Here is a 20,824-nt window from a genome sequence, read left to right as displayed (position 1 = left end):
AACAAAATCTTGCCTGTGTCCCTTCAGGCCCAATCTTAGGGAAATAGGAAATGATGCGGAAGAGGAAATCCTTCACTTTATTGAAATTGCTCTGGCCAATACTTGAGGACTCGTCCACCAGGAACCCAACATCTGCTTTGAACTTGCCACAGACTGCAGAGGGAAGAGAGGATCTCTGTAAACTGGGGGTTCTTAAAGCAGAAGCACGTTTCTTTGTGTTCAGAGCAACAAAACAAACCCAGTATCTCTTGCCATGCCAAGTGTTGGTGAGTGAGCAGGCAGCACCCTCACCCCACAGGGGTGCTGGGAGCTTCACCACGTTTTCTGGGCTTTGTGTCTTCCCTTTCCCTGACATTGTCCACTCTCACTACTGAATGAACAAAGACTAATTTTGGCTCCTGAGATCGGAGAAGACCATGATCCCAGGGGGTTTTGACCTACTGCTACATCATCATCAAATCACACATGGATACACACTCACTTGGCCCAGGAGGAGTTGTCAGCAGTGCAGACACTACAGGGGTCTCTGGGGTTGCTGGTAGCTTTGTGGTGGTGGCCAGTGGAAGAGGAGTGGTCCCCACATTGCCAGGAGATGTGGGTGGGGATCTCATAGTATCTTGTTTTGTAGAAGTCACTGGAACAGTTGGTGCAGGTGACTCTCTGTGAGGTCCCGCTGTAAGAGGCAAAGAGAAAAGGTGTTCTTTAAATCTCTTAATTACGATGCCACTATCTAACAAAGTGTCAGAAGCACAGAGAAGCCAAGTAATTAGCCTCAATAGCAGTAACCTAGGTAAAACTGGAACACAAGTCACCAGCCTTCATACCTGTTTGCCCAAGGAGTGTTGTCTCTGGTCCCTCTGTATCTCCAAAGACTGGTCTTATTGAAAACAAATACATTTTTTTGGCACTCAGTCCTGCCACTCGATACGATCTAGAAGCTGCTGATAACAGTTCCCGGGAAAGATCAGAAGCTGTGAAAAAGGAAAAGCATGCATTGCCTGGGAGCCAAAGAAAGTCACAGTAACTCCCATTTCTGTAGCATCCCATCTTCTAATGACACCACCTTTGGCAAACAGGAGCTTGGGGACAAGGTGAGTCCTGGGCTTCAAAGCAGAGGCTCTTAGTAAGACATGTTTGCAAACTGTCATGGTCAGGTCCTAAACCAGAGGAAATAAGGTTGTTTGCATCTGACAAGGGAGTTCTTGAGTACACAAACAGGAGAAGAAAATGAGAATTTGTACAAGTGTTTAGAGAGGGCATTTGGTCCAGGTTGTGTCTGAGGCTGAGCTCTGTGATAGACCAATGGTTTGCAGTGGTTAGCATGTATAGAAACAAGATATTTTTACTGAATGAATAAAAGCAGAATCAAATTTACTTGAGAAATTTGGTCACATACAATAGATAGTTTTGATTTAAAATAACGATAAGAAAAAAAATCTGTGAAAATGTCGTAATAATGTTTTGACATTTTATGTGTCTTATTTTGGAAATACTGAATGATGAGTTTTGATGCTGTTCAGAGTGAAAATTGCACCTTTTCATTCTGAGATAGGATTTTCCCTTAAAAAAAAAAAGCAGCTCAGTTTCTACGGGAATAAATTAAATTGGTGTAAATAATTCATTAAATGTTCTCAATCTCCCCCCAATTTTATAAACGGGACGTTTTGTCCCTTTAAAAAAAATAAAATCCTTCTTTCAGTTTGTGTCAAACTCTTCTACTGCCCTCCCTTTGGGTAGGCAAGTCAAAATAATAGTGACTGGTTTTAGATGCCAGGCTACCTTGTCTGAAGAGGTTCACTGTACGAAACACAAGCTGACAGCTCTGCTGAGGCACATAAATACAGCAGTCCACCAGCTCCCTCCCTGCCGAGACCCCCAAACAGGCAAGTTCAGCCACTTTTCCTTTTGCAGTTATGTCATTGTGTGGCACAGATCTCCTTCGTTTCACGTAACGGGGCTTTCACATAATGAGAAACAGAGTATGGTTACCCCATGCACTCTAGGACAGGAAGAAGACTTTGCTGATGGACTGATGTAGGAAGGGATGCCCAGCACAAGACTGGCAAGCACATGCAGGAAGAAGTCTGCAGCCCTTGGAGAAGGAAGATTGTCTTTGCTGGGGACAATTTTCTATGAAGAATAAAGCTGATGTTTTGAAAGGGGCAAGAGACTGTGAGGCTCAAGGTGCAAACGTGAGATTAAACAAGCTTCTGTTGATTAGGTGTGTAAGAAAACCATGACTTTGGTGCTCTAAGAACAGTCAAGAGAAGGTAGAAAGAAGAGAGAGGAGGGCAACGTCCAGCTGAACTTCCCCAAGGTCCTTCCAGTTGCATGGGGGAGGAAGGGTGGCTCTGGATAGAGACACCCATTGACACACATGGGTTTGGCTTTGTGTAACACTGGGCAGAGGAGGTCTGAAACTGGGATGACCTCAAGCTGCATAGAAGGGGACCCTATCTTTTATAAGGTGGGTTGGCTAGAGTAGGCCAGCAGGGAGGAGGGCATTAAGTAAGCTTAGAAGGGGGGGCAAGGGAAATGGGTAATGAATGAGTACTCATCTAGAAAAAAAACAAGTTTCAGAGAAGAAAATTAATCAAGGTGCCAAGAGACAAAAATAAAATTAAAAAAAAGACAAAATTCTTAATTGCCTTTATACACTAATACTGGCAGCCTGGATAATTAAACAAGAGGAATTGGAATTACTCATGAGCATAAATTTGATCTCGTTGGTACTATTGAAATGTGGTGGCAAGATTCATCTGATTGGAATGTTAAATCAATAGCTATAAACCCATTTCAGAAGGATCGATCGAGTGAGGGCACAGGGGGACTGTCAGACATGGTATTATCCATTTCTGAGCCCCTGACAACTCTGAAACCAATGATTTTTGAATACTTAGGGATCAATATTTTAACAGCATGGCACAGGAGGGGAACAGTTGCATTAGATCACTTAAATCACCCTTGAGTACTGAATGTTCAGTTCCCTAATCACTTATCCATAACATGTAGAGCAAAAAAATGATGCTACCACAGGAGACTTCATCCTGAGTGACATATGCTACAAGTCTTATGCTGCCAATACCAAAATGTCCTTGGAATTAAAAAAAATTAAAGCTGATGACCTGGTAACTCAAAAAGCACTGCAGGAAGCACAAGCAAATTGTGTCACAGTCATTTTCTTTATTGACTTCTGAAGATGAACTCATCTCTAGCAAAAACTTAGTGACTGAAGCAATGATGACAGGAAACTTGCTGTATTCAAAGAGGTTTAAACCCATTCCAGAAAAAGAAAATATAGATGGTGCTTTAAAAGGGCAAACCCTGTAAGGCCAAATCAATTGGAAAAAGAAATATCCTCAAAGTTGTGAGGAATGATTAAGAAAGTTTGAAATCTCTTTAATATATAAGAAAGCTTTTAAGTGAATAAGAATTAAGGTTGTACAGATGACAAAAGCCCACATTTTTTTGGTTCATTCCAACTACTCCTGATGGACAGGTAATGACTCTAGAGGAAGAGGCAATGATAATGCCACCCAACAGGCTTTTATTCTAAGAAATGTTTGTGTCTTCTTTTTCTTCCCTTGAGGATCTTGCAATGGCCACATGGGTTATGTTGTGAGCCTCCTCAGTGGACCAGCTTCCATTTCCCCCCCACCTTTTTCACCCAAATTAAGAAGCTAAGATGAAGGGGCATGACATATAGAAGCCTCCAGGGTCAACCTCTACTCTTCTGCTAAACAGGGTCGAGATGGGTTCAAAAGAAGGAACAGTGTTGGTGCCATCAGTGATGGCATCATTTACCCCAGGTCAAACTGGGCAGCACTTGGAGACACAAGTCATGACAACTGAAGGAAACAGCAGCCACTTAAGGCTGGTGGTGGAAAGAATTCTCCCCTTTAATACCTGCCACTTGCATCTTCTGCAGCACCAGCTGGCTCTAAGACCAAGTACTGAATCAAACAGACCACAGGCCAAGCCAGACATGTCCATGCTCCACCCTCAAATCCCACTGGGTGATGGGGTAGCTGACAGAGGATGAGACAAAATTACAAACCACCCGTTCTTTTTCTACCAAAAAACATTACCTGAGGACAAGCGCCATGTTAATAAGTACATGGATGCTCCAGGAACAGCTGTCCAAGTCAGCAAAACGCTGGTCTCTGCAGCCTCCTGCACTGTGAACTCAGTCACTTTGGGTAAATCCACTTGAAAAAGAAAACAGAAACAAAGCTTAGGATGGGTAGAAGCTACTACCAAGAGCTTGACTGAGCTAAAAGGTAGCTGATGCATCCTTTGGGAGGCTCAAATCCTGGCCCACTGAAATCAAAGGCAAAAAGTCCAGATAAAAATGATGAGCATGGAGCACATCTCTGCTACACTGGTCCACAGCTCCAGCTGCTGGTGAAGCTCTCAGATATCTACCCCAAGGTGCAAATATGTGTGTGCCAGGAAACACGCCTTAACCTGCAACCAGCTTTGGAGACCTTCTGCCTCCTAAAATACCATGGTACTGGTGAGAGGAAGGATTCCCTAGAGAACTTCAGGGGTTTTCCAGAAAGCTGAATGAGATCAGATCCCCAGCCGGTGGGAACTGGTGTAGTTTTAGCAAATAAATGTTGGCAGATCTTTGGCATGGACTGGCGGCTTTAGTTTCTCTAAACTGATTGTGATATTTGAGCTGTTGAGATGGGCAATAAAGTTTTTGCCTGCTCACTTGTGCCAGATGCTAGTGCTCCCTGAAACCACAGCGCTGGCTCCACACCCCCGATCATCTCCACCACTTGATCTCCGGATCTGTCTACACTGCAGCATGAACCAAGTTGCATAGATGCCACAGTCATGGGTGATGTTTGCCTTTATCTACTGGAAATAGTCAAGATATTGTAACTAAAGAGGTAATTCCAAGATAATGTGTCACAAAAATAGCATCTCATAGTGATTAATTGGCAGGAGAAAACAGGCAAAGTCCCAATGTTTTTTTGTAGTAAGAAAGGACCAATGCATGTTTTCTGGCATGCTGACTGGTGAGACCTGGGAAGTAGTAAGGTCTCTAACAGACAATAATGCTCTTTTTCCATCCTCACCTCCCATCACAGCCCCGAGGAGGAGACAGTCCCCAGCACTAACGTAGGGATCTCTCGTCCCCACCCAGCAGTCTCATACTCACAGGTTTTGGCTGTGAGGAGCGTGGGGCTTCCCTCCCGTCCCCCGATCACTGCAGACATGCAGATGGTGTAGGTGGTGCTCTCCTTCAGTTTGGGGATCGTGAAGGAGACTGTGTCTGCTGCAACCAGCTGGGAGGTTTCCAAGCCACCTAAGAGGAGCCATTCAGAAAAAAAAACACAGTGTATATAGAAAGGGCAAGGTAATTGCTATTAACAAGCATTGTTACAGTAGCTTCCTCACATAAATCTTACGGGACCAGGCCAGGGAGGACTGTTATGAGCTTATTTTGCATATGGGTAAACTGAGGCACGGGCATGTGAGAGATTTGGTCACAAAGGCATCACATGTGCTGCAGGAAAAGAACCACTTCTCTGACTCCCCAAATCCCAGCTATGCCTATATTCAATGGATATCTTTGTTAGACTAAAACCTGGCTCAGTTACAGGGCTTCCCACATGCCCCCATAGATGTTACAGCCCCCATCTACCCTGGTCATCTGTGGGAAAAGGGATGAGCTGAGCTAAGCTCTTATTCTCTGGGGTTCCTTGTGCTCTGTCCTCATACCACACCTGACTAAGAGAGCAGGTTGCTTACCACTGAATGGCACCCAGGATATCTTATAGTGAGTTACTCCAGGAAGCCTCCTCCAAGCCAGCTTCAAACTATTTATGCCAGTGTCAGTAATCCTGAGATCTTGGATGGTCTGGATGGGATTGGAGTCTGCAAGAGATGCTGCAAAAATGAACCATGATGAGATGTCTGAAGTAACAGCTCAAGTTACACAGCACCAGGTTTGGGGCTACGAGCTGTGGCGCTGAAGAAAGATTTGGATATCGATACAATATCTACTTTCCAGACATTATCCAGGGACGCCAGGCTACATTTCTTACTGAGTTCATGGAGAGGAGCACTGTGCAGTTAAGTTGAGGGATCTCATCCACACCTCTTCCCATCTGCATCAAATTCTGGCAACACGACACAGGGACATGAGGAGGGTACCAAGAGAGGACAGATCAACCAGATACATCTTCGAACACCACGAGAAACTCTGATTCCGATGAACTCATGTGAAAAAGACACTGAAAAGACCCAGGACCCTAAGTCTGAAGAGCCAGAGCCACAAATCAAGGAATGGTAAACCTCAAGAATGCATACTAGTGAGTTGACCCTCAGTGGTGCCTGAGAGAGGCTCCTACCTTCCCAAGGTGGCTGGTGATAAATAAGACTGGGGAGCACGTTAATTTGTCCAGGGTTGCCTACCTATGCCAAGCCTGTTTGACATGCCAAAAGGATGTGTCGACTCATCGGAACAACTGTGGATTATTGCTACCAGCGATACTCCGCCACCAACATGCAATGCACGGGACCATGAATCCAGCCTTTGCATCCCAACACGAAGACGGCTGTTCCACCAGAACATACCTGTGCGGTGAGTCAGAGTCACCTCCAGCCCCTCACTCTTGCTGAAGACAGCCCGAACACTGACTTTATACAGGGTGTCAGGCAGCAAGTGGTCAATCCGGTAAGCCAGCACTCTACTGCTCAGGTACTGAGTCTTGGCAACCTGTTTTTCTGGAAAAAAAAAAAAAAAAAAAAAGGGCAGTGAGGCTTGTGGCATCTCCAAAGGAAATAGCCATTCCTCCCCGTACGATTGTTTCGGAGATTTGGGGATTATCTTCATAAATAGAACAGCATGAATACAAAGAGAAAAGGAGCCCTCACCAAGGTGAGGACCACGTTTCTCAACAGTGAGATCTCCTTCCTACCTCAGGCAGTAGATCAGGAGTTTGGAAAGGTGCCTCCCATGGTCACGGTCATAGATAGGTGTTCGTGCCAGAACTCAGACAGCATGTGCACCCTTTCTCTGCTCACCTTTGCCTTCTCCCACAGGGCTCCAGGTGACTTTGAACTTGGTAGCAGCTGCCGTGGCACTCCACACCAGAGACAGGCTTGTGCTGGTGTAGGACATCACCTTGAAATTGGAGACATAGCCAAGAGGAGCTGCGAGGAGAAGACAGCATTAGACTACTGTCCCACAGGGCTCCTTGCTGTCAGCGTAATGGGGCCAAAATTACATAAAAAGGTTAAAAGTGGTATATCTGCTTATCCTCAGTGTCTCATTGCCCACAGCTGGAGGAGGTCTGGGCCACATGTGTGCATCCTACCTCCTCTAGCATCGAGGAATGTATTCTGTGCTAGATCCAGGTGGGAGCATCTCTGCGAGCCCAGGACAGGCAGTACAGGGATCCAGGGAGCTGTGAGATGCCGATCCCAGTGCCCCCACACTGCCTGCAGGGTAAAACATCCACCCACAGCTCCCATGGTGCTGAACAACCGTGCCTGCCTGTGCCTATCTTCCATCACAAGGGTCAGGCCATTATCTCCATACTGGATTTCAGGGTTGCTGATCATCTTCTGTCACTTTTAAACCTCTCCAAGGATAAATCTGTTACTGTGCAAGTATTGCCCCTGTTTTATGATCACCACCACTTAGCATTGCTGCCTTGCCCCCGCCAAGATGCAGCAACCCCCAAGTTTGCCATGGATGGACAAGCTTTGGCCATCAACTGGACCACCATCTTTCCTTATTTTACCCAAAGATTGTGCACTTGTTGCCTCTTGTCCAAGCAACCTGTCCAAGCAACCTTGTCCAAGCAACCTGTCCAAGCAACCTGTCCAAGCAACCTTGTCCAAGCAACCTCGTCCAAGCAACCTCGTCCAAGCAACCTCGTCCAAGCAACCTCGTCCAAGCAACCTTGTCCCAGTACAGCCCTGTGAAGTCCCTGCTTCTTTGAGGTCGGAGAGAGCCCTTGTCACCATGCAGCAAGTTTCACATTAGGATGTTCCTCTCCATTTATCTTCCTCTCCCTACAGCAGAATTTACCCAGTCTCATCTCTTTTCCAGCTGGACTTTGACAATGTTAAAGACTGTCCTGGTTTTGGCTAGGATAGAGTCAATTTTTCTTCTTAGTAGCTAGAGTAGTGCTGTGTTTTGGATTCAGTATGGGATTTGGTATGAGAAGAATGCTGATAATACACTGATGTTTTCAGTTGTTGCTAGGAGACCAAGGACTTTCCAACTCCCCACGTCCTGCCCATGTGCAGGTATACAAGAAGTTGGGAGGGAGCAGAGCTGGAGCACTGGACCCAAATTGGCCAATGAAATATTCCATATCATGTAACATATGCTCAATATAAAGGAGGGTTGGCCGGAAGGAGGGTGCTCTCTCTCGCTTCCAGGATTACGATTGCAGGATTTTGGCATTTCAGTATCACTAGCTGATAATGGGATGGGTATTGGTCAGCAGGTGGTGAGCAACCGCATTGTGAATTACCTGTTTGTACTTTCTATTATTGTTATTATTATATTTCAATTACTAACTGTTTTTATCTCAACCTACGAGTGTCCCTTTACCCCTCCAATTGCCTCATCCATTCCCCAGGCAGGGGACAGGGAGTGAGATGCTGCATAGTGTTTGGCTGCCAGCTAGGTTTAAACCATGACAAAGACTTTGGCCATTGGTCTGGATTTTGGGGTGCCTGGAAGCTCATTGAGCACAGATTGGGCATTTCATACCTGAAGCTCTGCCCAAGCCCACACACATGAACAGAACCACTGCAGAGCACATTGGCTCCAGTTTGCACCTGAAGACTCCCAGGCATACAACCCTTGGGATTCACAGTCTCACCCACCAGACACAGGAGGTTGGCAGGGCAGAGGGTCATCCTGGTGCCCTGACACGAGGGGAAGATGATGGGAGTGAGGTGCAGGAGATACGGTGTAACGCCTTTGCAGGGATACACAAGGTTGAACCAGACATGCAAGGGTTGCGTGCTGTGGTAGCTACTTGAACATCGTGCTATACTCACATGTCCTGGCTGAGGTTGTGATCCCTGGTCCCTCCACTGAGCCAAAGAGCACATAGAGGGAAATCACGTACTCAGTGTCATGGGCCAGGTTGCGGAGCTGGTAGGCTGTGATTGACTTGTTGAGGGCCAGCTGTCGAGGACGGTCTTTGCCAAAGAACTCTTTGGAAGAAAGAAAATAAAGAGTCTGGAGAGCAGCTCTGTTGCATATTGGGAAAGACACCACGTTTTCCCTGGCAGTACATCTCCGACCCAGTCAAACCTCTCTCGTAGGAAACCCGTATGAGCATTGGGGCAAGAGAGAGTTTCCCTATGGTTATTTATTTGGGAATTTGAATGACTAAAGGATCCAAACTAGCTGAGAGGAACCAAAGGAACCAAACGAGATCTCACCCAGGGCCCACAGTAACATGGGCATGTGCTCTGTTCCCTCCCCAGCATCTACAGGGGGTATCAAAGCCCCTGTGCTAGATGACCTGCCCCACCTCTTCCCTGGGGGACAGGCAAGGTAGTGTAGGACCCTTGCTCTATGTGTTGGGCTGGGGTCAGGCTGAACGCAGTTGCTGCAGGGACCCTGCTCACTGGCACTGTGGACCAGGTCCAGGAATAATTTATAGTTTCAGTTCATGCCCTGAAGGTGTGGGAGTGGATGCTCAGAGCAGTTAATGAGCTGGACCTGCCCCTACACCCACCATCTCTGAGGTTCCAATGCCTTATCTCCCATGTTACAGAAGGAGGTGGAAGTGATGCAGGCTGGAGGAGAGAGGGATCTTACCTGGTGTAGGACCCCAAGCCACTCGGTACCCGGTGGCCCCAGCAACCGAGTCCCAAGAGACAAGAGCACTGTTGATAGATATCTCACTCACTTTCAGCATCTGGACGGTGCTTGATGCCACTGCAAGGGAGCAAAGTTGACCCATTGCATCAAGGTCCCAACAGCTTCTAAGAGGCACCCAAAAGCTGTGATGAACCACACCGCTTTTTAGATGACTGGCAGTGCGGTGACCACAAATTACACCAGCTCTGTGCAGCCAGCACAGGTGGACCCCCATCCCCGTCTGCTTGGGCTGGCTCCCACCCCTGCTGCAGGGCACTCACCTGTCGTTGCTTTTCTGCTCACCACCGGCCCCTCGACATCCCCAAAAATGGGGTTGATGGTGACGGTGTACTCTGTCCCAGGCTGCAGCCCCTGGATCATGTAGTAGCTGTAGGTGCTGCTGAGGTTCACGTCCTGGATGCTGCCCTCTGCAAAGGGAAATGATGTCTGGGCTCCCTTGGGTCAGACCAAGGAAGACCACCCTCCTTGGGTCTCCTCGTCTGGGAGGGCAGTGGGCAATCATGTAAACAGCCACTTGAGAACTACACCGTGTGTGAGATTGAATGGCATTTCATCCTCCTGGCTTGCACGTCTGCTGGCAAGGTTCTCAAGCCCGAGATAGCAGAGATAGGGGTTGGTGCAACGAGCAGAAATCATGGTTGAGAAGCTAATGTATATACAGAGAGAGATAACCCACAGCTGCTCAGGCAGACCTCAGTGATCACCAGTAGATCAAGGCAACTCAGGGCTTCACAGGCCAAAGAAAACAAATCAGGTAGCAACACACAAATGGCCACGCAGGGGTCTGTGAGAGTCCCGCAAGAGGGGCCACACTCTGCCCAGCCCTAGGTGACTCGGTGCTGGAGTCATCTTGCCTTCCCTCCCTGCAGGACACCAGAGCCAACTGATGCCACAAAAGATATTTTCTCATTTCTGTGTCCTTCTTGTGGACTAGAAACTGCTCAGCTAAACCTCTTGGCATGGCAGGAGAAGAGTTAAAACGTAATGGCTGGGGATCACATAGAATTTCAGGGGGGAAGAGGTGCAGGCAGCAGGACGTTGGGGTTTTGGGGAGGGGAAGCTGCCATTTTCAGTTTGGTCACTGGAGGGTGCCATGTCCCCATCTTCTGCTCCACCAGCACCCCGAGCCCCATCCCCCTTCTCCCACCCCATGCCATGGACCTTCTCTCCACATCAGCTTGTTTATGCTTATCTATTCTCTGTTTTAGAAGTCAGAGAAGAAAAATCAAACCCCTCCAGCGCCTGGGACGGCTGCACAGGGAAGGACAGAAGGTGTCTGGATCCCAACACCACTGTACCCATAACGCATGGTTCTGGGATGGGATGGAGCGTGGCAGGAGGATCCTGCAGGGCCCAGCAGCAAAGGTGAGCTGCCCCTTGGGATTTACCGCCCCTGCATTTGGGGTCAACTGGTACAAGGTGTGAAAGAGCTGCTCAGAAAGAGCAAATCCAGTGTGGAGGTGATGTGCCCTTGCTGCTTCATCTGAGGATGTCCCATGCTGTCCCCTCAGGAAGGGGTGTCCCCACTCCGAAGACATGGCAGGCTGAGCACGTGTGTGCTCCATTTCTAGCTGTCGTACTGAGCGGGGACTGGGTAAACAGCTGAGTTTTGGGATATGCCATGATTTTTTCCATAGAGAAACTAATTACAAAGCAATAAAAGCAGTTTTATATCTTCCCTGTAAGATTTTTCCCTTCTGATGACCTTTGGAGATGCTCTCCAACTAACCTCCCCTCCCCTGGTGGGAGATGTCTCCTTATTTTCACAACCAGGGGAGCTGAGCCAGAGGACAGTGTGATGGAGCCCAGGTGTCCTGACATCCCGTCTCATCTTTGAACCACAGAAACATCCATCTCCCAAGGCCAAAATATGCTATCAGGCCTGAATTTCTAACTTCTGCTCCCCCGCACCAGCAAGGAAAATATGCTTGGGCTCAGGGCAGAGGAGAAGCTCCAGCTGCAAATGCAGATCTGTCTTCAAACACCAAAATCTGTCTGAGAATGAGGATGCATTATGTGATGCTGGGGGATGAAGCCAGGTCTTAGAGCTGCAGAGAGAAAGACAAGCACAGGCGCTTCCAGTCTGTAATGTGGTCGTATCCTTCCCCCCCGAAAAGGGAGTAACCCCAGATGCTCCGGGGCTGTGTGCTGTGCAGCTCTGCATGGAGTACTTCACCAGCTTCTCTCCAGCTATTAACCCTTTCCAAGCCTACTCACGTCCAGTAAATCCATCACTAATACCATGCTAACAAGGCTGGATACCCATTAGCCTGCTTTATGCTTGGACAGAGCAGGTATTTTTGCATCCAGGGCAGAATTTACCACCAACACCCATGGCATAGCTCTTTGTTGCAAGCTGCTGATTTACCCCCATGTACAGAAAACTCCACCATTCACAGACCCCCAAAAAACTGTTTCCCTACAGCTTTTTGTTGCGTGGCTGGTCAAAGAAGGCGTCAATGCATCCAGTGCCTTGGGGACCTCACATCTCCCGTCTCTCCATCTCCCCACTCAGTGGTGCATGCACCCCACCCCTGTGTCTCTACCTGCCGATGTCCAAGTGAGCCTGTAGCCCGTCGCTCCCCGGACGAGGCTCCACCTTGCCTGGAGTGTGTCGGTAGTTTCATTCTGCAGTAAGATGCTTTTCACAGGCAGGAGCTTCACTGGAAGGAGGACAGGGAACAAACCTTTCAGAGCACCCACTTCCAGCGGAGGACTTTGTTGACTGCCCTCCCCTGCATCACTGTTCCTCTACCCCATCTCTCAGGAGAGGGATTTCCAAGGGCCCCTGTCCTACCAGACAGGCTGAAAGCATCTCATAAAGGCAGTGGTAAAAAAAAAAAATCAAACCAAATGACCAATGCTTTCCAGGAGTAGTGCCTCTAATGAACCAACCTTGCTTGTGGTGCAAAATGGGTGGGCAAGTGAGGCTCTGGCAGATCTCCCACCCTTCCTCCCAAGCAGCATGATGGTGTGTGAGGGTGCCCATGTCCATACATGTAATGGGGGACGAGCAGGGCTCAAGATTAGAGTTAGGAAGGACATGTTGAACACTGCCCCTTTGATGCACATGTTGCTGCAGCACTCGCCAACTGTGAGGTGCTTATCAGCATCAAAGGGTGTGGACACAGAGCCCAGGGCAAGAAGGGACCAGGCACAGAGTCAAACCTCTTACATGTTCTCCCCACAGCAGCCACAGGCTGGCTTGGCCCCTGGGGGTACACTGCATAGATGCTGATGCTGTATTCTCTATCCTCCTGCAAGTTATCCAGCACGTGGGAAGAGACATCACCCCGTAGAACCTGCTCGTAGGTCATTCCTGGTCTGTTGGCTGCAAAATCAAGAAGAGTCATGGTGAAGCCTTCACACTGTCTGTCTACATGCCATAGTGATGGCTTCACATGCATAAGAGTTGGTTAAAGTGCACGGTTGAAGACCCCCAACCCATGTGACGTTGCTGAGAGTTATGTCCGTAGCTAAGGCTTGTCCATGCTGTCCCAGCCCTCCAGATCACCCAGAGGTGAGTGTGAGCCATACTGAAAGCTTAAACTCACCCCACATCCACACCAAAGAAGGCCTTTGAGTATGAAAAACATCCATGGTAGGTCTGGATGTGACAGTGCAAATGGGTACGAGGCATCCACAGCACCATCCTTGTCTTGCTCTTCAAATGAAAGTCCTTCAAAGGATTCTTCTCCACTGTCTCAGAGGAACCAAACCATCTGGAAGAGGCTAATCTGGCCTCCATCCAGAGTAATACCAGAAGCTCTGTGGTGTGTTGTTCCTTGGTCAAAATGACAACTTTCCTGTCCTCAGGTCACTGCTCTTTTTAAAGCAAACTCCAAGAAAACAAAAATAAAATCTGAACTTACCTCTGGGGATGTAGATCTTGTAGCCCTCCAGCTTGCCCAGTGGAGGTGTCCAAGCCACCTTCAAGCTAAACAGTCCTTCTTCTATCACACGAAAATTAGTGACTGGAGGCACGGGTGCTTTGGGGTACAAAAATATTGCAGAAATGTATGTGACTGTGCTGCAACAAAGTGCCGTGGCAAAGACCTTTGGAAAATCTTTTATCAAGGACAAACAGACACAAAGTTGAGCAGCACCAGTTCTCTCTATTCTCATAGCTGAATCCAGAAAAGCAATCACACCCCCACTACCAAACCCTTGTCTGCTTGAAAAATGAGCTGAAACCCCCCAAGGCAGAGTGAGTGTTCATGGGCTTCCTCTTTGAATGGTGTTGGGAACTGTGAAATATTTACCCACAAGGCATTTCCTCCTGAGCAGAGAAAACTCTGCAGTGGTTTCTCGCAGACTGAGCAAGGACACATGAATCAAATGCTCCTTGCACCTATGGATGCCACCCTTACAAAGAGGAGCCCATTTTGATCCAGCTAGCCATGGCAGACAGATTTATAGCTTCTGCCTCTGGCTTCATGTTGGGGATAATAAGAGAAGAGATCAAATAACTTTATTTCCACCCATAAAGACATTCCATCTTATTCCTGGCAAGTATATATGAATCAACCTCATTGAGGAGCTTTATTTATTCATCCTGTCGGAGATCTTCCCTCAAGAAGACAAACAATTTAAGACATTGCAGCGGGTGGGGGAAGAAACAAAAGACAAGGAAGAAAGGAATAATTCTTTTCAAAACCCCTTGGGCAAAGCAGACTTGGCGCTTCATGCTAAACAGGGAGTGAAGCAGAATTAGTGCACCCCTTAAACTCTTGAAACCCCTTCAAGTAGTGCAGACTTCTGGGACAAAACCTGCTCCATCCATCACATCTGACCCAGTGTCTTGCACTCCAGGGTTTGGCCAAGCGTGAATTTGCTCCTTTGTTTCCAAGAACCTTGTCATCAGAGCCAGCCATGTGACAGCAAAGGAATTTGGCATGGCAGATTGCAATCCAGAGGAAGCTTAGATCATTTCATGGGACCAGGGGTCACTATTTGGGGCATTTCCTAAAGGCTGTGATCATAGCACCTTGGTGTTTGTTCACCCTGAGAGAAATTAAGACCTAAGTGCATGCATAATGGCAAGCCAAACCTTTTGGATCACCCACTTCTGAAACAAGGTCTTCAGAATATACATCTCTCCATAAAACTCTTGTCTGTGTTTCTCAGTCCTTAGTCTCCAAAAGCTTTCTCATGCCAGGTACATGAGTGTTACATTAACTGAATTCCAGCCTGGATTTGTTAAACCCTGCTGGTTATTAAACCAGGTGATGTAAACTATCCAGCAGGCTGCACCCTCTGCTTTCAAGTGGGTTAACCACATGGATTACTCTGCACCCACTCACAACTCCTCTCCCACACTGTGGACATTTGCACAGAAGTTCCTCCCACCCATTCCTACCCATCCATCCTTCACTCCTCACACATATGGCTTTGGGGTGGGTTTTTTCCACACAGACAAGGACACACGAGGATGACTGCAGAAGAGACACTCACTTGTTTTCCCTTTGACAGCTGCTGACTCCCCAAGGGCATCTGCATAGACAGCCCTCACCGTGAAGACATATTTGGTGTTGGGTTTCAGGTCAGTCACCAGCACGGTGCTTTTGTCACCATCCACCACAATCTGTCACACAGGGGACAAAGGGCATCATTACACCTCTGTGACAGTAGAAGACCCCCATGTTGACCACAGGTTAGTCGCATGAGGTTTCACATCTGATGCAAAGCGACTTCCACGAGCCTCTTAAAACGCACTAACTCAGAACCTGGCGATCTTCAGATGACATTCAGGTTCACACTGGACATAGCACTGACACAGGACTGTGCCAAGGGTGAGTTTCATGGGGTAGCCCAGAAAAAAACTCATGATGACAAGAGTGTGTGTACGGGTGAGGGTGATGCCCAATCCTCTTGAAGAAAATGGAGGAAAAGCAAACATCTTTGTCAAACAAAGTTTCTTTTAAGCTCGTAGAGGGAGATTTCAATGTAACCTGAGGGCAAGAGAGGTGGAGGCATAACTTCTGTGTTTTCACTACATTCTTATGAGATTCTGAAGCAGCCGAGGATGATCATTCTTGTTAAATACAATCTTAATAATTAATACAATTAATAATCTTAACCTTAATAATTTATGCTTTCATAGCTTTGTTCTATTATTAGAAATCAAAGCTTCTGGGCATACATCTTCTATCCTTCAATCTTGCTCTCACACTTTGTGCAGTGACCAAGCTGAACCAAAGCAAGCTGGCACACATGGCAGCATCCTTCACACAAGGACACAGCATACCCAAACCATGCAGAGATCTTACCAAGTTGAACAATCCTGGCAGCAAGAGGAACAGGGGATGCTGCGAGGGTGGATGGGTTTATTTGAGAGGTGGTACCACAGAGGTAAGGAGAGAAAAGAGTGCTTCCCACTGACCTGTTCCTATCAATCCCAGGGGATTTTGTGCCAGTTCATGTCATATCCTCCGTCTCCTCTACCTTCCCTACTGTCACTCCCAGAAACTCCATCTCACCACAACAGCAATGACAAAATTAGCACGAGCAACCTGCAAATGCAATGGTCTATCTATAGACCTTCACTTCAAGCTTCAGGAATTCATGCCAATGCACTGGGCTGGGACCAGGATGGCTGAGGGACATGGTGCCGTGTCCTAACCAGGCTGTGCCATCAGCAGCCTCAGCAGAGGACTAATCCCTAACACCAGGACCTGCAAACTGGTGCTCTGAAAAACGGGAATGCAACTCTACCTGCTGCTGGTCCTCTGGATCGGGCTGCCCTGAAGGCAGCAAGGGATGCAGATGGACACGGTAGCCTGTCACCCTCCCTGTAGCTGGCACCCAGGTGAGTCGCAGTGAGCTGTGACTGTGCTCACTGACGTGCAAATCCCGTGGGCCGATGATCTTCTCAGCTGCAAAAAGAGAAAGGAAAGGCCTTTGATTTGAGCCACGATGGTATCAGTGCTGTAGATGTGCAAGCTGTTCATTGATGGAGTCAACATATCAATGCAGAGAAAGCCTTGGGTATAGATGGCACTCACTTAGGCTGAGAGCGCAGCAGCAGCTGGATCTGTTTCCAGGCCAGAGCCATGCAAGCAGGTTTTCTTTTGGCAAATTTCTTGACAGCACAAGAATGGAAAACAAAATGGGTTCTGGCTACATTTTCCCTGTGAACACCTGCTTAATGCACAGGGCATCAGCTCCTTCCTGCCTTTCTCCTTACTCCCAGCAGAGAATAGTCTGCCAGAAAGTTTGGACTATCCATGAAATGTCACAGGAAGCCCTGAAGTGCTACAGAACCACAGAGAAGGCAAAAAAAGACCCTTTAAGGACTCGGATGAAGTTCTCCCAAGCTCTGCCCCAAGATTTTAATACATCTTTCCATGAGTTTGTGTGCGAAGAGGGGGGCAGCAATTCATTGCCATCACCTCTGGATTCACTGCAACATCAGCATCCCTTTGGGGAGAGGTCTAGATCTTTTCGGGGATCTCTTTGGATGCTCTCTGCATCTTCTGTAAGGAATGAAGTTGGGACTTCACCACGAGATGCCCATGAAGAAACGCCCCCAAGGGGCAGAAATGGTGCCTCAGCCCATTGCTGCTCCTTTTCTTTGAACTGGCAGCCAGACTTTGAGGACCTGGTATCACTAGACAAACCACGGAGATGCAGACACAAGTGAAATACACAGGACCACTGTCCCCAGGTAACAGACGCTCCATGAAATGGTTACTCCTCTAGGGTCATCCAACCCCTAAAGCTCCCTTGTGATGAACAGAGGGGATGTGGGAGGCCCATCTCCGTGGTATGGCTGGCACATCCAGGGGCTGGGAAGGGGGTGGTTCAAACAGGATAAAAGGAGAGCCCTGACACACCTTGCACAGTCTGCTTGATGGGCCGTGGTGGCTCCGAGGCAGTGAAACAGAGCCTTCGAGAGAGTCTGGGGGCCATGCTGTGGAGCAGGTGGAAATCTTCAATGTAAAGCACATGTTCTGCAGTGGGCTCTGAAGCTATTTTGTTCAGTTCATTCTTGTCAGCACCCTTAATTCCTAGAGGAAGGAAAGAAGAGGAAAGGAAGACATCATCAGTGGGGCAGGCCAGACATTGGCAAGGGTTGTCAAGAGGAAGTGGTAATGTGCTGAACTTTGAGCTTTACACCAGCTTTGGAGTCATGCTGCCCAGGGCAAAGGACGAAACAAGGAATGGAGTCTGAAGCTGGATGGGCAGCGGTGAAGCAGATGAAACCTCTTCCATTAGGGAAAAGACGTCAAGGTGTTCTCCGGAGACATGTCAAGGATTGTCCCAGGGCATTCCACCACTTATGGGCCAAAAGGTGGAAAGCTCTGTTGGTGTGGAGAGTGAAAAGGAACAGGGTAGGATCTGGCCTCATGCTTCCCATTGGATATAGAGACATTTCTGCCCATCTGATGGAAGAGTAGATAGGACCTTGGGTGGCTGTGTGAAAATTGCAGGGTTTTCCCATGGTTGAATTAAAAAAACTGGGGAAAAAAACCCAACCAACAAACCAACCCTTCCCCAATTTTCACTTCACATAGGTCCAAATCGACCTGGTTGTTCTCTATAATGAAACAGCACCACCATTTCCTTCTACTCCCCTGAAATGTTTTCTGAGGGAAAAGATTTGAGTTGTAATAAATGATTGTATGAAGCTCTTGGGGGTGGGGGGGGTTGCTGAAACTTTTCCTTGTTCACAGAATTATTCTGATGGACATTTTTAACGTAGCTAAAGTCGCTCTCTGAACCCCATTAAGAGAAACCTTCAAAAGTAAAAACATTTCATTTTTGAAAATGTCACATCAAAACATTTTGACTTTTATGGAACTATTTATTGAACTCCTCCTGAATTCATAAGTAGTTCTGACAGATGCAAAACCGCAGATTTCCACTGAATAAATCAGTTATCAACAACAACAAAAAACACCCAAGTACAGCACAGATGTGATTTTCCTGTGGTTCCAGTAGTGGCTGAGCCTGGGGATGGGTGCAGTTTTTAGAGGGGGGTGTCATTATCAGGAATCTTCCCCGGTGCATAGTCTGTGTGTTGGTGCACACACAGTATTTGGTGGGAATGCTCCACAGAACTTAGTGTGTCCGTACGTACCTACAGCAAACACTGTCACACCCCCGTCCTGCAGGACCCGGGCTTCATCTTCAACCGAATCGCTGGATTTCCCATCCGTGACCAAAACAACTGCCTGCAAGTATTGGTGTAAGAGCCAGAGGATGAAAGAGCACAACATGAGGAGGTCAGAGACAGCCGCAGGATTTTCACACTGACAAGCCAGATTTTGGATTAAGTCCTTCTTTCTAAAGGGATGGGCACTTGAAAATAAATCCTTTGATAACTCACACCTCTGGGGTAAGACATGTGAAATCAGCTTTCATGAGCATGAGCTGGGAAGGAGCAGAGCATAAACGCTGCTGCTCATTACAGCATCTTCTCTGCATGTCTCCTCCTGCTCAGCTGTGTCTCACCTCTGCTTAGGGCAGTAACTCTGGCTCCAGAAGGAGATTAACGCCAGCACAGAGAGAGGATTCAGCCCTACAGGTCCGTAAGAGCAGCTCTTAAAGGAGGACTCAGCTGTACGCTGGACATAACTCTTGGCCACTGGCACCTGGATGGTGCTATCAGGTGGTAAGAAACTCTCTCAGCCACAGCCTGGGTTTAAATGACAGCCAGAGTGAGCAACCACAGACTTATCAAGCTTTTTGGGCAGTCCCATGTCAGATCACATAGCAGGAGATACGGCTGGTGCATGGGATGCTATAATGAAGACAGACCCTGCTGCAAGACCTTTAAGCAGGCAGCTGAGGTGGTTAATGCATCCCACCTGTATCATCATGTTCTCCCTCCTGCTCTATGACCCAAAACAGGTCTCACTGACCACACTGATCACACCACACTGATAGCATGGGTCGCAGACCACATTTAGCATGCAAATCTCAGAGCAAAGGGGAAGGAGCAGCACCAAGCTGCAAATGTGGTATGTCCATGGGAGGTGAAAGGTGACTGTGATAGTTTCAGGCTCGATTCACAGGGTGTATCCACTCCCCATGTGGTTGCCCCCTTCTTGATTTCAAGGCCATTTATCACCAGAGCAGAGCAGAGTGAACTGCTTCATGCAGCCTGCAGAGCAAACCAGAATGCAGCACCTTCTCTTTACCATCCTCAGAGCCCCTTAGAAATTATGAGCAAAATAATTAAAAAAAAAAAACAAAAACGATCTGAAGAAACCAACGACCCAGAACTGATGTCTGAAAGGTAAAGACATTGTAACATGTCAGCTTTTTGAGTAAGATTCTAGCTGTACTGTCACCCTCTGTAACCAGAGTGGATGGGTACAGACTAGTACCAACAGCTACGTGCACCAACGCCACAACTTGTCTCCTTGTCCTTATCATGTCCTAAGCCTGTTCAGTTAGCTTACGCAGTAAGTGCTCTGAATTTTGGTGTTCAGCTGGAGGTATTTAAGACTAGAACACTGGTTCCCTCTTCAATCCATGAGGAAATATGAACATTTTTAAAAAGTGAGTCAGTCCTTTGAAGATCTAGAGGCACCTACCTCCTTCTATCACCAATAAAGTCACCTGAGGCTGAATAAGCTCCTAAATGTGGTACCTCAACTCCAAGCTAAATATCAGATGGGATAAATAAAACCCAAATGGCTCATTCACGCCTTCAGGTGAAGAAGTTAGAAGTCTGATCCTCACTGAGGATGACCCCAGGGAAGTCTCTTACCTTTGCTGCATCCTCTCGCAGCGTGTCCTGGCGAGACATGGCATGAGCTGCAAACACCAGGGCTGACCCTGTTTTTAAGCTGCCACCTTTGAGGGAGAGATCCTGAATTGCCACTAGCATTTCTTCAATTGTAATGTAATCCGTGAGCTCGATACTCATCCTGGGAATGAGAAATGGGGGAATATGGGTGAATAAGAAGCAAGAAAGCACCGTCACAGCAAGGATGCACT

General features: G+C 47.6%; 1 protein-coding gene across 1 annotated transcript in view; it reads right to left on the bottom strand.

Annotated features, from left to right (window-relative positions):
• The window catches only part of LOC113491400 (collagen alpha-1(VII) chain-like), a 142,906-nt gene that overhangs the window by 87,441 nt on the left and 34,641 nt on the right, over positions 1-20,824 (bottom strand). The window contains exons 4-23 of the mRNA XM_026868298.1: positions 20,595-20,754; positions 18,957-19,050; positions 17,710-17,883; positions 16,589-16,749; positions 16,144-16,182; positions 15,329-15,458; positions 13,747-13,863; positions 13,050-13,205; positions 12,421-12,537; positions 10,135-10,281; positions 9,812-9,931; positions 9,040-9,198; positions 7,042-7,170; positions 6,592-6,741; positions 5,764-5,901; positions 5,171-5,317; positions 4,089-4,208; positions 825-971; positions 482-673; positions 14-153 (exon numbers count right to left, since the gene is read on the bottom strand). Coding sequence (XP_026724099.1) covers positions 14-153; positions 482-673; positions 825-971; positions 4,089-4,208; positions 5,171-5,317; positions 5,764-5,901; positions 6,592-6,741; positions 7,042-7,170; positions 9,040-9,198; positions 9,812-9,931; positions 10,135-10,281; positions 12,421-12,537; positions 13,050-13,205; positions 13,747-13,863; positions 15,329-15,458; positions 16,144-16,182; positions 16,589-16,749; positions 17,710-17,883; positions 18,957-19,050; positions 20,595-20,754 — 2,737 coding nt within the window. The remainder of the gene's footprint in view (positions 1-13; positions 154-481; positions 674-824; positions 972-4,088; positions 4,209-5,170; positions 5,318-5,763; positions 5,902-6,591; positions 6,742-7,041; positions 7,171-9,039; positions 9,199-9,811; positions 9,932-10,134; positions 10,282-12,420; positions 12,538-13,049; positions 13,206-13,746; positions 13,864-15,328; positions 15,459-16,143; positions 16,183-16,588; positions 16,750-17,709; positions 17,884-18,956; positions 19,051-20,594; positions 20,755-20,824) is intronic.

This window comes from Athene cunicularia, assembly GCF_003259725.1.
Source record: "Athene cunicularia isolate RWA chromosome 1 unlocalized genomic scaffold, athCun1 chr1_part2, whole genome shotgun sequence".
In the NCBI taxonomy this organism is placed as follows: Eukaryota; Metazoa; Chordata; class Aves; order Strigiformes; family Strigidae; genus Athene; species Athene cunicularia.
Note: the sequence above shows the minus strand (reverse complement) of the source record. Positions and strands in the feature narration are given on the sequence as shown.